This window comes from Balaenoptera borealis, assembly GCF_965194805.1.
Source record: "Balaenoptera borealis genome assembly, chromosome: 19".
Lineage (NCBI taxonomy): Eukaryota > Metazoa > Chordata > Mammalia > Artiodactyla > Balaenopteridae > Balaenoptera > Balaenoptera borealis.
The window spans coordinates 9,173,774-9,187,468 of NC_138878.1; the positions used below are offsets into that span (position 1 = coordinate 9,173,774).

At 42.0% G+C, this 13,695-nt stretch overlaps 1 protein-coding gene across 2 annotated transcripts in view; it reads right to left on the minus strand.

The window, feature by feature from the left end:
- The window catches only part of VAT1L (vesicle amine transport 1 like), a 150,550-nt gene that overhangs the window by 120,054 nt on the left and 16,801 nt on the right, over window positions 1-13,695 (minus strand). For both annotated transcript variants that reach the window (XM_082366361.1, XM_082366362.1), the window contains exon 2: window positions 3,076-3,205. In XM_082366361.1, coding sequence (XP_082222487.1) covers window positions 3,076-3,205 — 130 coding nt within the window. The remainder of the gene's footprint in view (window positions 1-3,075; window positions 3,206-13,695) is intronic.

Here is a 13,695-nt window from a genome sequence, read left to right on the forward strand (position 1 = left end):
CAATATTCAAATTGCTGTGGTCATAGTGATTTCTCAGTAAATTAACGGCTTTCATATATGTGTGTTTTAGTGTATATATATTTTTATGATGGACTCTACTGTTTTATTTTCTTTCTAGTTTAGGATTTCTCTTTCACCCCTGCTCAAAAACAACAACAAAAGCCTCCTATGAGATGGGTTTTGTTACAGCCCCATATTACAGATGAATGATCATAGGTTTTACAGACATTTAAACTGAGGCAAAGAGAGATTAAAGCACATGCCCAAAGTCATGTAGCCAAAGAGTAGCTGTACTGGGATGTGAATCTAGGTAGGCTGACTCCAGATACAAATAGTTAATTCATTACAACTAAGTGCTACAAAGGAGACATAAAGTTATATAAGGGTGTACAACAGGGGAACCTACCAAGTCTGGGAATATTAGTCTAACTCTTTAAATCTCAGCTTTCTCAGCTTTTAAATGGGTATAATATTAGGAACAGGTCCTTATGAAGATTAAATGACATAATATGAATGCAATCCACTTGGCACGGTTCCTGATCTCATGGAATTCACAGCTGAATGATCAAAAGCTAAATATCGACCCACTGAGTTTCATGAAGCAGAGGAACAGCTGTCTAATGAAGGAACTGATGGGTAGGAGAGGCTGTCTCATTGGCAGTGAGTGTCCCCGTCTCTGGAATCGTTAAAAACCAAATGATGATGTCAGGAATATCATCTCAGATGCCCTAGCGTGGACCAGAGGGTCTCTAGGTTCCAACACTGGCATACTCTTCTGCACAGAATCATGCAAGCCCAAAGATCCGTAACACCACAGAGTAGCTGATGGCCTCCGATGTCAACAGAGTGTATGACAAGAGTATTTCAGCCACCTTGACAGTGATGGTCGTGCCGTCACAGACCACCTTGACAGTGATGATCATAGCCAGCCCAGCAGGGCTGACTGCTCCAGACTTCTTGTTTCACTATCAAAATGGCAAAAAGAGGATCAACCATCAGATCAGCAGCCCCAGTCTCAGAGTCCAGCGGTGGGGAACCATTTTTTTTTTTTTTTTTAAACATCCGATTCACCTCATTACTTGATTCTGTTTAAAAAAATGAAATTAGTCCTGGGCGACTGAGCCCAAATTATTCCTTTACTGCTGAGCCTCTGGCAACAACTTTTCAAGGCTCCCTTGCAATCCATCAAGCCAAGAGAGCTATTCAGTGTGTTGCCGTGTGGAATTCCATCTCCAACATGATTGAAAATTTTAAGTCAAAATTATAGAGGGCCTATTAGTATTGGTTTTCTCCCAAATCACACCCTGACTGGAAAGCTGTAGGTGGCTACTTTTATTTGTTTGTGCAGCTGAAAGTCCTGGAGGAGGGTGGAGGGGGGTGATGGATCGGTTTGACAACAGCAAGTCAGGGCTAACTAGCAGAAGAAAGATCACATATAAGGGAAACAATACATACAATCAAGCACAGTGATTCCTCCCTCTAAACTAAGGCCAACAACATCCTTATCTGCTGTTACAGTCTAAAATGATGGGTTATTTATCCAACGCTCAAGATGAATAGCGCGAACGGTAGGATCTTTTCCTTTGGGACCACGTGGAGGAGTGAAGAGCAGACCATAGTGCTTACGTGCAGCACTTTCAGGGGGAGACGGTGCTGCTGGGTGAGGTTAGATTGCTCACCTGGGGACAGAAAATGTAAAGTCATAGGAAAGAAAAGAAAAAGAGCATTTACTTCTCTCTCAGCGTTTTTCTGCCATGTTATCTGGAAACCACCGACGAAAAGGTGGATGAGCGGGATGAGATTTCCAGACGTTCATCGTAATGAATCGGGAGCGTATTGATCTTTTCAAAGTATCTTGAGGCTCTGAGGCACTGAGAACTGAGCAACAGGCTCAAAATCAATTCCAAGGGCATCCTGGCTCACCTTCCATAGGATTTTTCTTCCTGTCTTAACTATCGCAACAGTTGCAGGTGGGGAGCAGGGGTGAAGAGCGTGGGATTGTAGGAAGAGTAAAAAGGCTCTGGTGATTTGCGTCCAGCTTCAGCTGCTACTTATTATCTTTCTGACCTCATGGAAATTACTGAACCCTTCTGAACGTCATCTCTAAGGGGGTAATAACAGTATTTACCTTGCAGGCTGAAAAGCAATAACTTCCCCATGTTTCTAGTTATGGTAGATTCTCAAATGTGAGGTCCCTTCATCTCTCCATGGGAAGCATTTAAAGTCGAGTGAGAGCTCTTATGGCTGATTTCCACTGTTTTTTCTTGCTCCAAACTACCGCAATTTTGTGCCATAGTTTTTTTTTTGCCCATAGTTTTTCAGTTTTTATAGACAAGATCCTACTTGATTTGCATGATAATGGTAGGAAGGGTCATACATCTTTTCAGCGATTAAAAAATTTTTATTATGGGGAATTTTGAACATGTACAAAAGTAGTCAGAATAATATAATAACCCTTTTTATCCCTTGCCCTACTCCCCAAGCCGCCAACCCATAGCCAATTCTGTCTCATTGTCAGTTACCCCTCCCCTTCGGCTTTAAAATCTTCATCCAAAAATGCCACTTTCCCAGTGTCTGAAATAACGATTTATAAATGATCACTTAGATGCATCAGCTAAGTAGATATTTAAAGGAACCCAATTATAAAATACAGAGGCTACTTCTCCCCAACTTTTGCGTTTTGTAATTGACTTTTGAGCCTGAAGTGATGGGGAAATGAGAGCCACGGATAGAGAGAGGAGGGATGTACACTTAGTTAATCCAAGGCCAAATTCATAGCTCTATTAATTTTAATCTTATTAATAACACTATAAAATAAAATGAATAAAGGGGATGCTAAGGTTTCCCCTGGCCCCTTCACCAGACTGTTGCCAGGAGCAACAAGACGGTACATGAGAAACGCATGAGACTTTTGGAAAGTACTATCATTTATAACCACTGTTAATAAACCCAAATAATGAGACAATAACAATAAGACACGTTATAGATTATTTCAAACATATTTTGCATACTCTTTTATTATCTTAATGGATTCCAGATAGATATCATCCTTTCAGTCAGAAGTCAAGACATTACCTCGAATCCTTTAACGCTGTCCCCCAGAGCTTCAACAATCCCAGAACATTCAAATCCTGGCACCAGGGGGGTCTTGGGAGGGTTGTCGATATTCCCTTGTCGCACCATCAAGTCAATGAAGTTTAAACCACTGTGAACAGCAAACGTGAAAAAAGAAATTCACAATGAGATCCGAAAGAAAGCACTGGCTTGACTTTTCTTTCCTTCCCATTCCCTCCCTCCCCCCGCTCCCCAATACCTCTCTCCTTTCTTCTTAAATTTTCTGACGAAACATGCCTAATAGTAATGTTACTTAGCTAGATGTCACCAATAAAGTAAAGCAATGATCTTTCTAGACAACTAATGCTTTCCCAGCCCTTCAAATGGCAATTGCAGAGTTCATGCTCTAATTCAAAAGAGAGTCCCTTTGCTCCCACTCAGAGCCTCCTTACTCTTATTTTAAAAGTATGTATTAACCAGCTTGGTCATTAGCTGTTCTAGCAGTTAATCAAGGGTAAAAAAAATACTAGGAAGAGGTTATAAGAAGACACATGGAAAGCAGCCAGACACAATGGCCATCCGCCATTCTATGAAAAACAAAGAGAAAAAGACCTAACCTAAAAGGTCTCAAAATAACCATCACACCTCAGCCATCCCATCGACTTACATGAGCGCCGAGCCATAAACAGTACCCATAATGGTAACTATGAGCCATTAAGAGACCACATTGGGTCCAGCTGCAGGAGGGTGACGCCAAGAAGATGGGTCAATGTGATGGACCAATGGGTATGGGAAGACTGGAGGGTTCATTTCAAAAACTTTAGTTATCTCTGCCTGAGAGAAGTCATTAGGTATTTTCTACAAACATATTACTTTTTAAATAAAGTTATCATTAAAATATATCAAAGTCATTGCCTTGGAAAACCACACACTTGATTCTAATGATGCTACCAATGCTCCGAACTGTTGGATTTTTTAAAGAGCTACAAATTGGGAATTGCATTTAACACCCATGAACTAATCAAGTGGGAACACATATCTCACTCAACATGTATTTTTTCCCACCAGCTGTGTTTCTAATGTACTGCCTGTTTTCATAAGCTGCCGTCTAAGAAAGACACGGGTTGTAGAAACCAAACTCCTCGGTCTGGCCCAAGGCCCATTAGCGTCTGGCCACAGCTTCTTTTTCAAGTAAGAGACGAACTCTTTCTTAAACACAGATGGCCCATTTCTTCCTTGGCCTCTTTGGAGCCAAGGAAGCATCTAACTCTACCTACATCCCCTGGTCTCTACTCATCAGTCTCACCCATAAGGAATGGATAAGGGCAAGGAGGGTGACTTCCTTGAAAGATGGGTTCAAGAGTCATCCCTTTCTCTAGGTTTTTCTGGACACAAATGAGGCAAGATTCACATATTGCCCCATTGAAGTATCTCTAACATGTGCCTTTTCTGAAGGCAGCTGCATGCCTCATATTTCTTTGCTTCCAGAATACCTGGCATACATTATGCCCACAGCAACACAGTAGGGACTCAAGCAACATCCACTGAATGAAGGAATATTCATGAATATCCAAAAAAATGTGCTGCCAGTTTGAGTACTAACTCCTTTTTTTTTTTTAATTAATTTATTTATTTTTGGCTGCATTGGGTCTTCCTTGCTGTGTGCGGGCTTTCTGTACTTGCGGGGAGCAGGGGCTATTCTTCATTGCCTTGCGTGGGCTTCTCATTGCGGTGGCTTCTCTTGTTGCGGAGCACAGGCTCTAGACCTGCAGGCCTCAGTAGTTGTGGCTCGCGGGCTTAGTTGCTCCGCGGCATGTGGGATCTTCCTGGACCAGGGCTCGAACCTGTTTCCCCTTCATTGGCAGGTGGATTCTTAACCACTGCGCCACCAGGGAAGTCCCTTAACTCCTTTTAAAAAGCAGCCAAGGGATGCTCAGAGTCATGAACACATTCCTGAAATGTATGTGTAGACTTCCAGAGGTCCTGCTTTGGTGGTTAACAGTTCTTAGGGTCATTTATGAACCAAAATGTTCTCCAATGATGTGGCCAGTTTTTTAAGAGCTCGGGGAGATCTGGGCACAAATCTCAATTCCATGACTTCTCCCTGGTAACCTTGGGTCAGTTAGTCAACCTCTCTAAGCCTCAATTTCCTTATCTGTGAAATGGGGGCTATGGTAGCACCCATGCCACAGGGTTGTTAATAAGAGTTAAGCATTAAGAATGGTGCCAAGTACATAGTAAGTATTCAATAATAATATCTGCATCTTCTGTTAAGAAGAAGGCTGACATGTGAGATACATTTTAGGAAGATTCCCATTAAACAAGAGTTAAAAATAGTTTCAGAGCTGAAGTGGGAAAACTTCAGGTATCTATAAGCTTCACTTCTGTGAAATAGCCCATTTTCCGACACAATCAAATAAATGAAGCATCGCTGTATAACAATAAAAGGAATTTCTACATCCCAAATCAAACACTTCATCTCATTTCACGCATATTTCAGCGCACTGTGTTATATCCTCTGTGTGAAAACTTAGGATTTCCCAAGACCCTGATGGAAAAATGCCAGAAGAAATGACTTGACAGTGCTGTAAATGTTCCAGCCCCCTGGAGAAGGCTTCGTCCTAGACGCCTGTTACGCTGCTCAATAAGGCAGCCTTCAATCTCCATCCAGCGTGAAGTGGGCCCAGTGATTGTAAACGGGGAGCCAGCTACTTGATTCCAGCGAGAAGGGCTAAGACAGACCTTATAAAATCCTGTAGCATGCCATTTTGTCAGTGAGGCATGCAGTGATTCTGTCAGGATCATGGAGAATGCCAACCATCTTGAGGACAGGAACATGAAGGAGGTGTATCCCAGGGGACAGGGGATGGGTCAGTGTTCTTCATCTCAACACACAGAGGGGGTGACCAGTTGTTAATGAAGGACCCTTATGTGACGCATCAGACCTGTTTCATGGTGCCTGCCCACACGCCTCCTCCTGCTATGGACCTATCCAGCATTTACTGAGGGTTCAATTCGTGGCAGAAACTGTGCTAAACACTTCCCTTTTGTTATTTAAGACTCAATGACACTCCTACGAGGTGTGAACTATCATATCCATTTTTTAGATGAGGAAACTTAGACTCAACAGGATTAAGTTACTTATGTAAGGTCTCATCTTTAGAAACTGTCAAAGTCAGGATCCGAATCCAAGCCAAGTCTAGAAACTGAGCCCTCACAGATGACGCCCTACTCTGTCTTTAAGGGAACTTCACCCACTGCCCTTGACAAAGGGGCACATCCAAGGGACCATGTTTATGACTTCTTATCTCTTTGCCCGCTGATTGCCCCAGTGGTGGACCCAATGTTGGAGGAGTGGTCATTCATAATCTAAGCAGGAGCCCATTCAGTATAAAATAAATGAGCTGGCCCAAGAACTGGATGCTCTCTCAAAAACTATGAGTTGGGAAACATGCATCAAGAGAAAAACTTAGTACCAGAAAGGATGTCAAAAAAATAGAACTGAGCTGGGTCACAGAGCCAACCTAACAGGCTATACCAGGGTGAGTTATACAAACCTCACTGCTGAGTTATCAAGGATGCAAGGGTTCAGTCTCTACATGTGGTGAAACCCAGCCCCACATGCCTCCTGCCCTCAAATATCCAAGAGTTCCTTTGATACTTCACGCATGTCTTTATAATAGAGCTCTTTGTTGGGTTATGTGTGTGGTCTCTGTCTCATGAAACCAAAATACAAATTAAAACAAATACCATAATCAATAACCCTAAATCACCCACCGGACAGCCATTACTGACCTCATTTTTTTTCTTTTTTCAAACAAAACCAGTAACATTGTTTTGAGATAATAAGTTCTTTGCCCAAGGCCACACAGACAGTGAATGGTGAACCCATGAACTTAAACTTGGGTCTGTCAAACACTTTTTTTCCCCAACACAACAGAAAAACACAGGGGCACATCAAGCCATACATCATCATAATTATAGTGTCCAGTATTCGCTAAGATAATTTGATTTTCACCTGGGAATTTTGAGGGGGTAGCAAAGACTATGCCTGATGACTCAGGCCCACATCAGGGGTAATTGTCAAATGTCTGTCTTACCTAATTTTTACATGGCTCTTAAACATTTGAGAGCATTGCAAAAAGAAATAGTGCTGCAAAGTGCTTGATGTAATGGTCTTCTAAGTAATCCTATGTTTCTCAAATATTGGTATAATTATAAAAGTAAGGCTGTTTTGTTTCCCTCCCACACTAAATTATTAGTCAAATAATAGGCTTAAAGGGTTATTACTGAGACTTAGCACCCTGAAGGAATGAAGGCTGAGGTATGAGAAAGGGACCCTGAAAAACTCAAAACACAGAATGAGGAGGTACAGGGAAATTTGGAGGCAGTCTCTTTAAAAAATAACTTTCATTTGCATAGCATAGTGCAGTTTATAATGTGCTTTTATACACATCTCATTAAACCTTGTAACAATCCTAGAAAGGCAAGAAGTGCAGATATTATTATTCCCATTAGATAGATGTGAATGTTGAGCCTCAAATAAGAAAGCTGACTTGTCAAAGACAACACAGTTAGTCCATGGCAGAGCTGAGACTTGAATCAAGATCTTCAAGCTCCTTGCTTATCGTATATCCCATGACACCATGAAATCTGCAACGCAAGTGAATTCAGTGTTACTAAAATCAATAATTTCAAGATTCAGGGGTAAGAAGACTAAGAGAAAAATGGTGGAAGGAAACAGACGTAGGGTGCATGGGTTCCGCTTCCTGCACTGCCATCAGTGAGCTGCGGGACCTTGGCTCGGTCTTTGAAGCCCACTCCCCCCACCGGCCCCACCCCAGCTCTCATACTCTGTTTGCTTGATGGTTCTTTATCCTGTGGGCTCTGCTTAAAATATTATCAAAATCAAAGCTGAGGTAGAGAGGAAGAGATACTTGGTGGTCTTGGTAAAAGACACTGACTTGGGATGCTCAGATTCTATCTAGAAGCTGAAGGAAGGCAAGCTAGCCTTGGTGTCTGTACTTTGTTTTCTATTATCTATGAAGTGATGGATGTCAACCCTGTAAAGTCTCATGAGAGATGTCTAGCTATTTTCATTTTATGTTCTACTAGACTCAACAAATGTTGCTCACTTGATGATGATGCTACAGGTTAGGTATTAAGGTATGGACCATTTTCATCTCCATTTTGTTCAGGAGGATGGTTAAGCCTAAAGAAGATGTAGTACCTTGTCCAAGGCCCTATTGTAGGTACCAGAACTGGGGTACAAGCCCTTTTTATATGGCTTCACAGTTTGAGTTTCTGACCACTAGGCTGTCATTCTGTTACCTACAAACCATGGCAGGCTGCTGTGTATTCTTGTCCCCAAAGCTCTGGCTTGGGCTCTGTTCATTTCCGTTGGATATGCTAATAATATCAAAGAAGACATAAGTTATTTCTTTTTTTATTGAAGGATAGTTGATTTACAGTGTTTCAGGTAGACAGTAAAGTGATTCAGTTATACATATACATATATATATTCTTTTTCAGATTCGTTTCCATTATAGGTAGGTCCTTGTTGTTTATTTTATATACAGTAGTGTGTCTTTGTTAATCCTAAATCCCTAAATTTATCCCTCCATCACCCTTTCCCCTTTGGTAACCATAAGTTTGTTTTCTGTGTTAGTGAGTCTGTTTCTGTTTCGTTAATAAGTTCATTTGTGTCATATTTTAGATTCCACATATAAGTGATATCATATGGTATTTGTCTTTCTCTTACTGACTTACTTCACTTAGTATGATAATCTCTAGGTCCATCCATGTTGCTGCAAATGGCATGATTTCATTCTTTTTTATGGCTGAGTAGTATTCCATTGTATGTATGTATATGTGTATACATATATATGTATCTTCTTTATCCTTTCATCTGTTGATGGACATTTAGGTAGCTTCCATGTCTTGGCTATTGTAAACAGTGCTGCTATGAACATAGGGGTTCATGTATCTTCTCGAATTATAGCTTTGTCTGGATATATGCCCAAGAGTGGGGTTGCTGGATCGTATGGCAACTCTGTTTTTAGTTTTTTGAGGAACTTCCATACTGTTCTCCATAGTGGCTGCCCCAATTTACATTCTCACCAACAGTGTAGGAGGGTTCCCTTTTCTCTATACCAGCATTTATTGTTTGTAAACTTTTTAATGGTGCCATTCTGACCAGTGTGAGGTGATACCTCATTGTGGGTTTGATTTGCATTTCGTTACTAATAAGCAATGTTAAGCATCTTTTCATGTGCCTGTTGGTCACCTGTATGTCTTCTTTGGAGAAATGTCTATTTAAGTCTTCTGCCCATGTTTTGATTGGGTTGTTTGTTTTTTTGATATTGGACTGTATGAGCTGTTGGTATATTTTGGAAATCAATCCCTTGTCGGTTGCATCATTTGCAAATATTTTCTCCCAGTCTGTAGATTGTCTTTTCGTTTTGTTCATGGTTTCCTTTGCTGTGCAAAAGCTTATAAATTATTTCTTAAAGGACACCACTAAGTGGATGACAGAAGAATCAGCCCAGCTATAGTTTATTAATTTTCCAATTTGAGATAAAATTGGCCCAGTGAAGGATTTAGCAAAGAAGAGGCAAGTAGGTATGGAGAGGGTCCCCTTTTATTTTCCAGGTGAAAGGAAGGCAGGGATGGCTCATGGGAAAAGATTTTAGATCTCTTGCCATCTTGTTCCTCCCTCACATCATCAGTATCCTCAGCATTGACCACAGGAATCCAAACACTCAGACCATTACACAAAGAATTGTATGATGAAAATCTTCCTCTTCCGGAAGACTACTTCTTTACTGATGCAGCTCAATAGAGCCCAATCATATATTTCAATTTCACACTCAATAGAAATCCCTAATCTTGCCCCATCATTGGTTCAGTTGGGAGATACATGGCCAAAGAAACAACCTTCAGAAACCCACTGTTTTACTTACTGAAGGGATATTGTTGAACATAATATTTGTTAAAATATACATTCTCTTCTTTATGAAGACGGAATTTTTCCTCAAATTTCAGTACAAAGGTTGTTTGTGTGGCTCATACAGGCCCAGTGCAGTGTAGAAACTGATTATATTTCTTTCTTTGCATTGGCTACTAGGAAGCTCTGAACCAAATTTGTAGCACCCCTACCCGCACACTGCAGAGCTTTCTGGCATTCATTCTCTATGTTATCCTAACACTCAACTTCATCTTAACTTTCTGAATGCTTTGGAGTTTCCATTAAAAAAAATCTTAAACTCTATTAGATTCGATCTCAAACTTGATTGTGCATCAGAATTCACAGGAGTACTTGTAAACACACAGATTGCTGGGCCCCATCCCTGCATTCCTGACTAAGTAGGTCTACGGAGGAGGTCCAAGAATTTGCATTTCTTTCTTTCTTTTTTTTAAAATTAATTAATTTATTTATTTGGCTGTGTTGGGTCTTCATTGCTGCACGTGGGCTTTCTCTAGTTGCGGCAAGCAGGGGCCACTCTTCGTTGCAGTGCACGGGCTTCTCATTGCAGCGGCTTCTCTTGTTGCAGAGCACAGGCTCTAGGGGCGCGGACTTCCGTAGTTATGGCACGCGGGCTCAGTAGCTGTGGGTCGCAGGCTCTAGAGCGCAGGCTCAGTAGTTGTGGCGCACGGGCTTAGCTGCTCTGCGGCATGTGGGATCTTCCCGGACCAGGGCTCGAACCCGTGTCCCCTGCATTGGCAGGTGGATTCCTAACCACTGCGCCACCAGGGAAGCCGCGGAATTTGCATTTCTAACAGATTTCCGGGTGATGCTGCTGCCCCTGGTCTGAGAAGCGCACGTAGAGAATCGCTGCTGTGTCTATTTCTTTTTAAGCTAGTTCAGGCTGTCTTTGGAATGAGGCAAGGTAAAAATTAATAGATGATGATTAAATAGATAAGAAAATGAAAAGCTCTCTCGTCCTCTAGGGCAGTTGAATTTTTTGATCCTAGTCCAAAGAATTATATTTACTCTTGTTAAATGTGGTCTTATTAGATTAGATTCATCATTCTGATTTGTCTGGCTCTTTCTTGGATCCTAATTCTTTCATCCAAAAAAATTGGCTTTTCCTCCTGGATTTGTGTCCTCTGAAAATGCAGTTATCATGCCATTGATTTTTATGTCTAAATTGCTGATTAAAATATTGGATAGCAAAGTCAATCCCTCCACTGCGCACCTCATCTCATCTCTTCTCGCTACTCCAAACACCACTCCAGCAATTCTCCCATCTCTTCTACATCATCACTGCTCCAGTCTCCACTACATGAAAGCTAATCAAAACGTGGTCCATGCACGGATGCCGGTCTTTGAACTAGTCGCTGTCGGTCGGGAGAAGATGTGTACAGAAATTGAGAGTAAGCATTCAGAAACTTTTAGAAGATTTTGACAGAGTAATTTTGTTTATTAAAGTTAATCATTTAAAAAAAAATGTTGGATAGGCTGTCACGTTCCAGGTTACTAAGGGTGTCTGTGAAGATCACAAAAGATGTCATGGAGGGAATTCAAGACATAGGACCAGCTGACATTTTTTAAGTTTCTTTAAATCATGACGTCTATGATTCTCTGAAACATCTCCAAGATACTTTGAATTCATGTTAAACAAATACTTTATAAGATCATAAGCCTCACTCTTTGTGAGCGATGGCAGTCAGTACCCTCCCTCAACGGCAATAATTGCAGACCACGTGGGTGCAAGCTGACCAAGTTTCAAGTATAATCATTTTCTGGATGCATGTCAGGATCATCGTGGTGATATATATATTTTAACGTGTACATCCTGGCTCCAGCTCTGAGAGTCTGTTTCACCCAAGCACACATTCTCACGTGCCATCAGCACTGAGAAAAATTGCTCTAAGTAGCCCCAAATCAGCTGTTCCCACAAAGAAGACTGTTCAAGAAGAGATGGACCCTTTCTGAGATGGGTTCTCATATAGGGCTTTGTGATGGTTGCGGGGGGGGGCCCAAGAAGCTAGTAGATCTCTAGAAATCCCCATTCTAATTCCTCAAGTGATGGGGCATGGGGAGAAAAGGACTTACTGGTGGCGGGTCATTGTAGTAGATAACATTTATGTGGTGCTTGCTGTGTATCAGGCATGGTGTTAAGTGTTTTATAAGTGTGATATTTAATTTTTCCAACAACCATAACAAGGCAAAGAGATACATGACATTACCTACATTTCACAGAGAACAAAACGGAGGCGCATTGAGGTTTACAAAGCCAAGGGATGAAGGCAAGTGATGTCTCCAGAGGCTACTGCCCTTTGCTTTTCTTCTGAGAGAGCATCACTCAATTTTCCCAGTTACAAAGAGGGGACTTCTCAACCATCTGTCACATTGAGCATTTACTATATCCTGCGCAGACACTTAGTATTGGATATCCACAGTTAACAGGGGGCTCAACTTCTCATGGGGAAACAGAATCATGAAAACTGCTCACAATGCGGCGTGATGAGTGGTTTTACAGAAGTGTAGCTAGAGAGCTCGCCCGGTCACCAGAAGATGGGCTCACAGACAAGGTAACCATGGAGTCAAAACAGTGACCCCTGGAAAGGCTTTCCCAAAGAATTGTTAGCTTTGCTGACACCCTCTGCAGTCACCAAAGCTAAATTTAAATCCTTAGCTTTTGCTTTCTGGCTCCTCCTCAAGTGGGTAGCTTCATCTCCCTGAACCTAAGTTTCCTCATGTCAAAAATGGGTTAGTAATACCCTCACCCTTTCGGGGGTTGCTGTGGATAGCACGTGATGGTATGTGTAAAGCAGAGTGCCTCACATACCGTAAGTGCTCAATAAGTGTGAGCTGCTATCACTGTCATCACCACCATCACCACCACCACCACCACCACCACCACCATCATCATCATCAACACACAAAGAAGGCATCATAGGTCACGCCCCCTGGGAAGCAGACTCTGAGACTGAGGTTTGCATGTCAGAGGGTTTATAGGGAGTTCTCCAGGGAACACCTGTATGGGGGTGAGGGGAACTGGATTGAGTAGATGGAGAGATTGAAACACTGATGTAGTAGTAAAAAGGACTCAATTTATCCACGGAAAGTTCTGGAGCTAGGATGGTCCCTCTAGTTATGATGAATCAAGGCAAGGTGACTGAACTTTTTACCCTTGCATCCACTGGTCATAGCATGAGAGCCGCCCCCAGGGAGGGGGTCTGATCTTGGGCAAGGATGCTTCCCTCTGCTGAGGGCAATTCCTCAGGAGGGACGCAGCTGCGAACCCTCAGCAGCCATCACTCCCTGTAGCTGGGGGAATGAGCACCTCAGTCCTAAAAGAGGGTTCTGGGTAGTGTGCCCCGGTATCCACTACAAGAGGGGTGTTGTGATCTTCCTTTATTGGGTTTTATTCCCCTACAGACACAGAGCAGTGGTCACTGATGGTGAGTATTTATGGAAGTGTCCTTTGTACAGTGGTCCCTGAAGAGGAAAGGTCTAGGAGTTCTTATAACCAATGCTGGGAAGGCAGAAAGGAGGATGAGATCTTTAAATTGGGACCCGAAAGAATGAGAGGACAGGGAAAGGGAAGATTTGTAGAGATCAAAGCGTTAAGGAGGAGACAAACTGAGAAAAAGAAAGGTAAAGGTGGATGAACCATCAAAACACATGCAGGA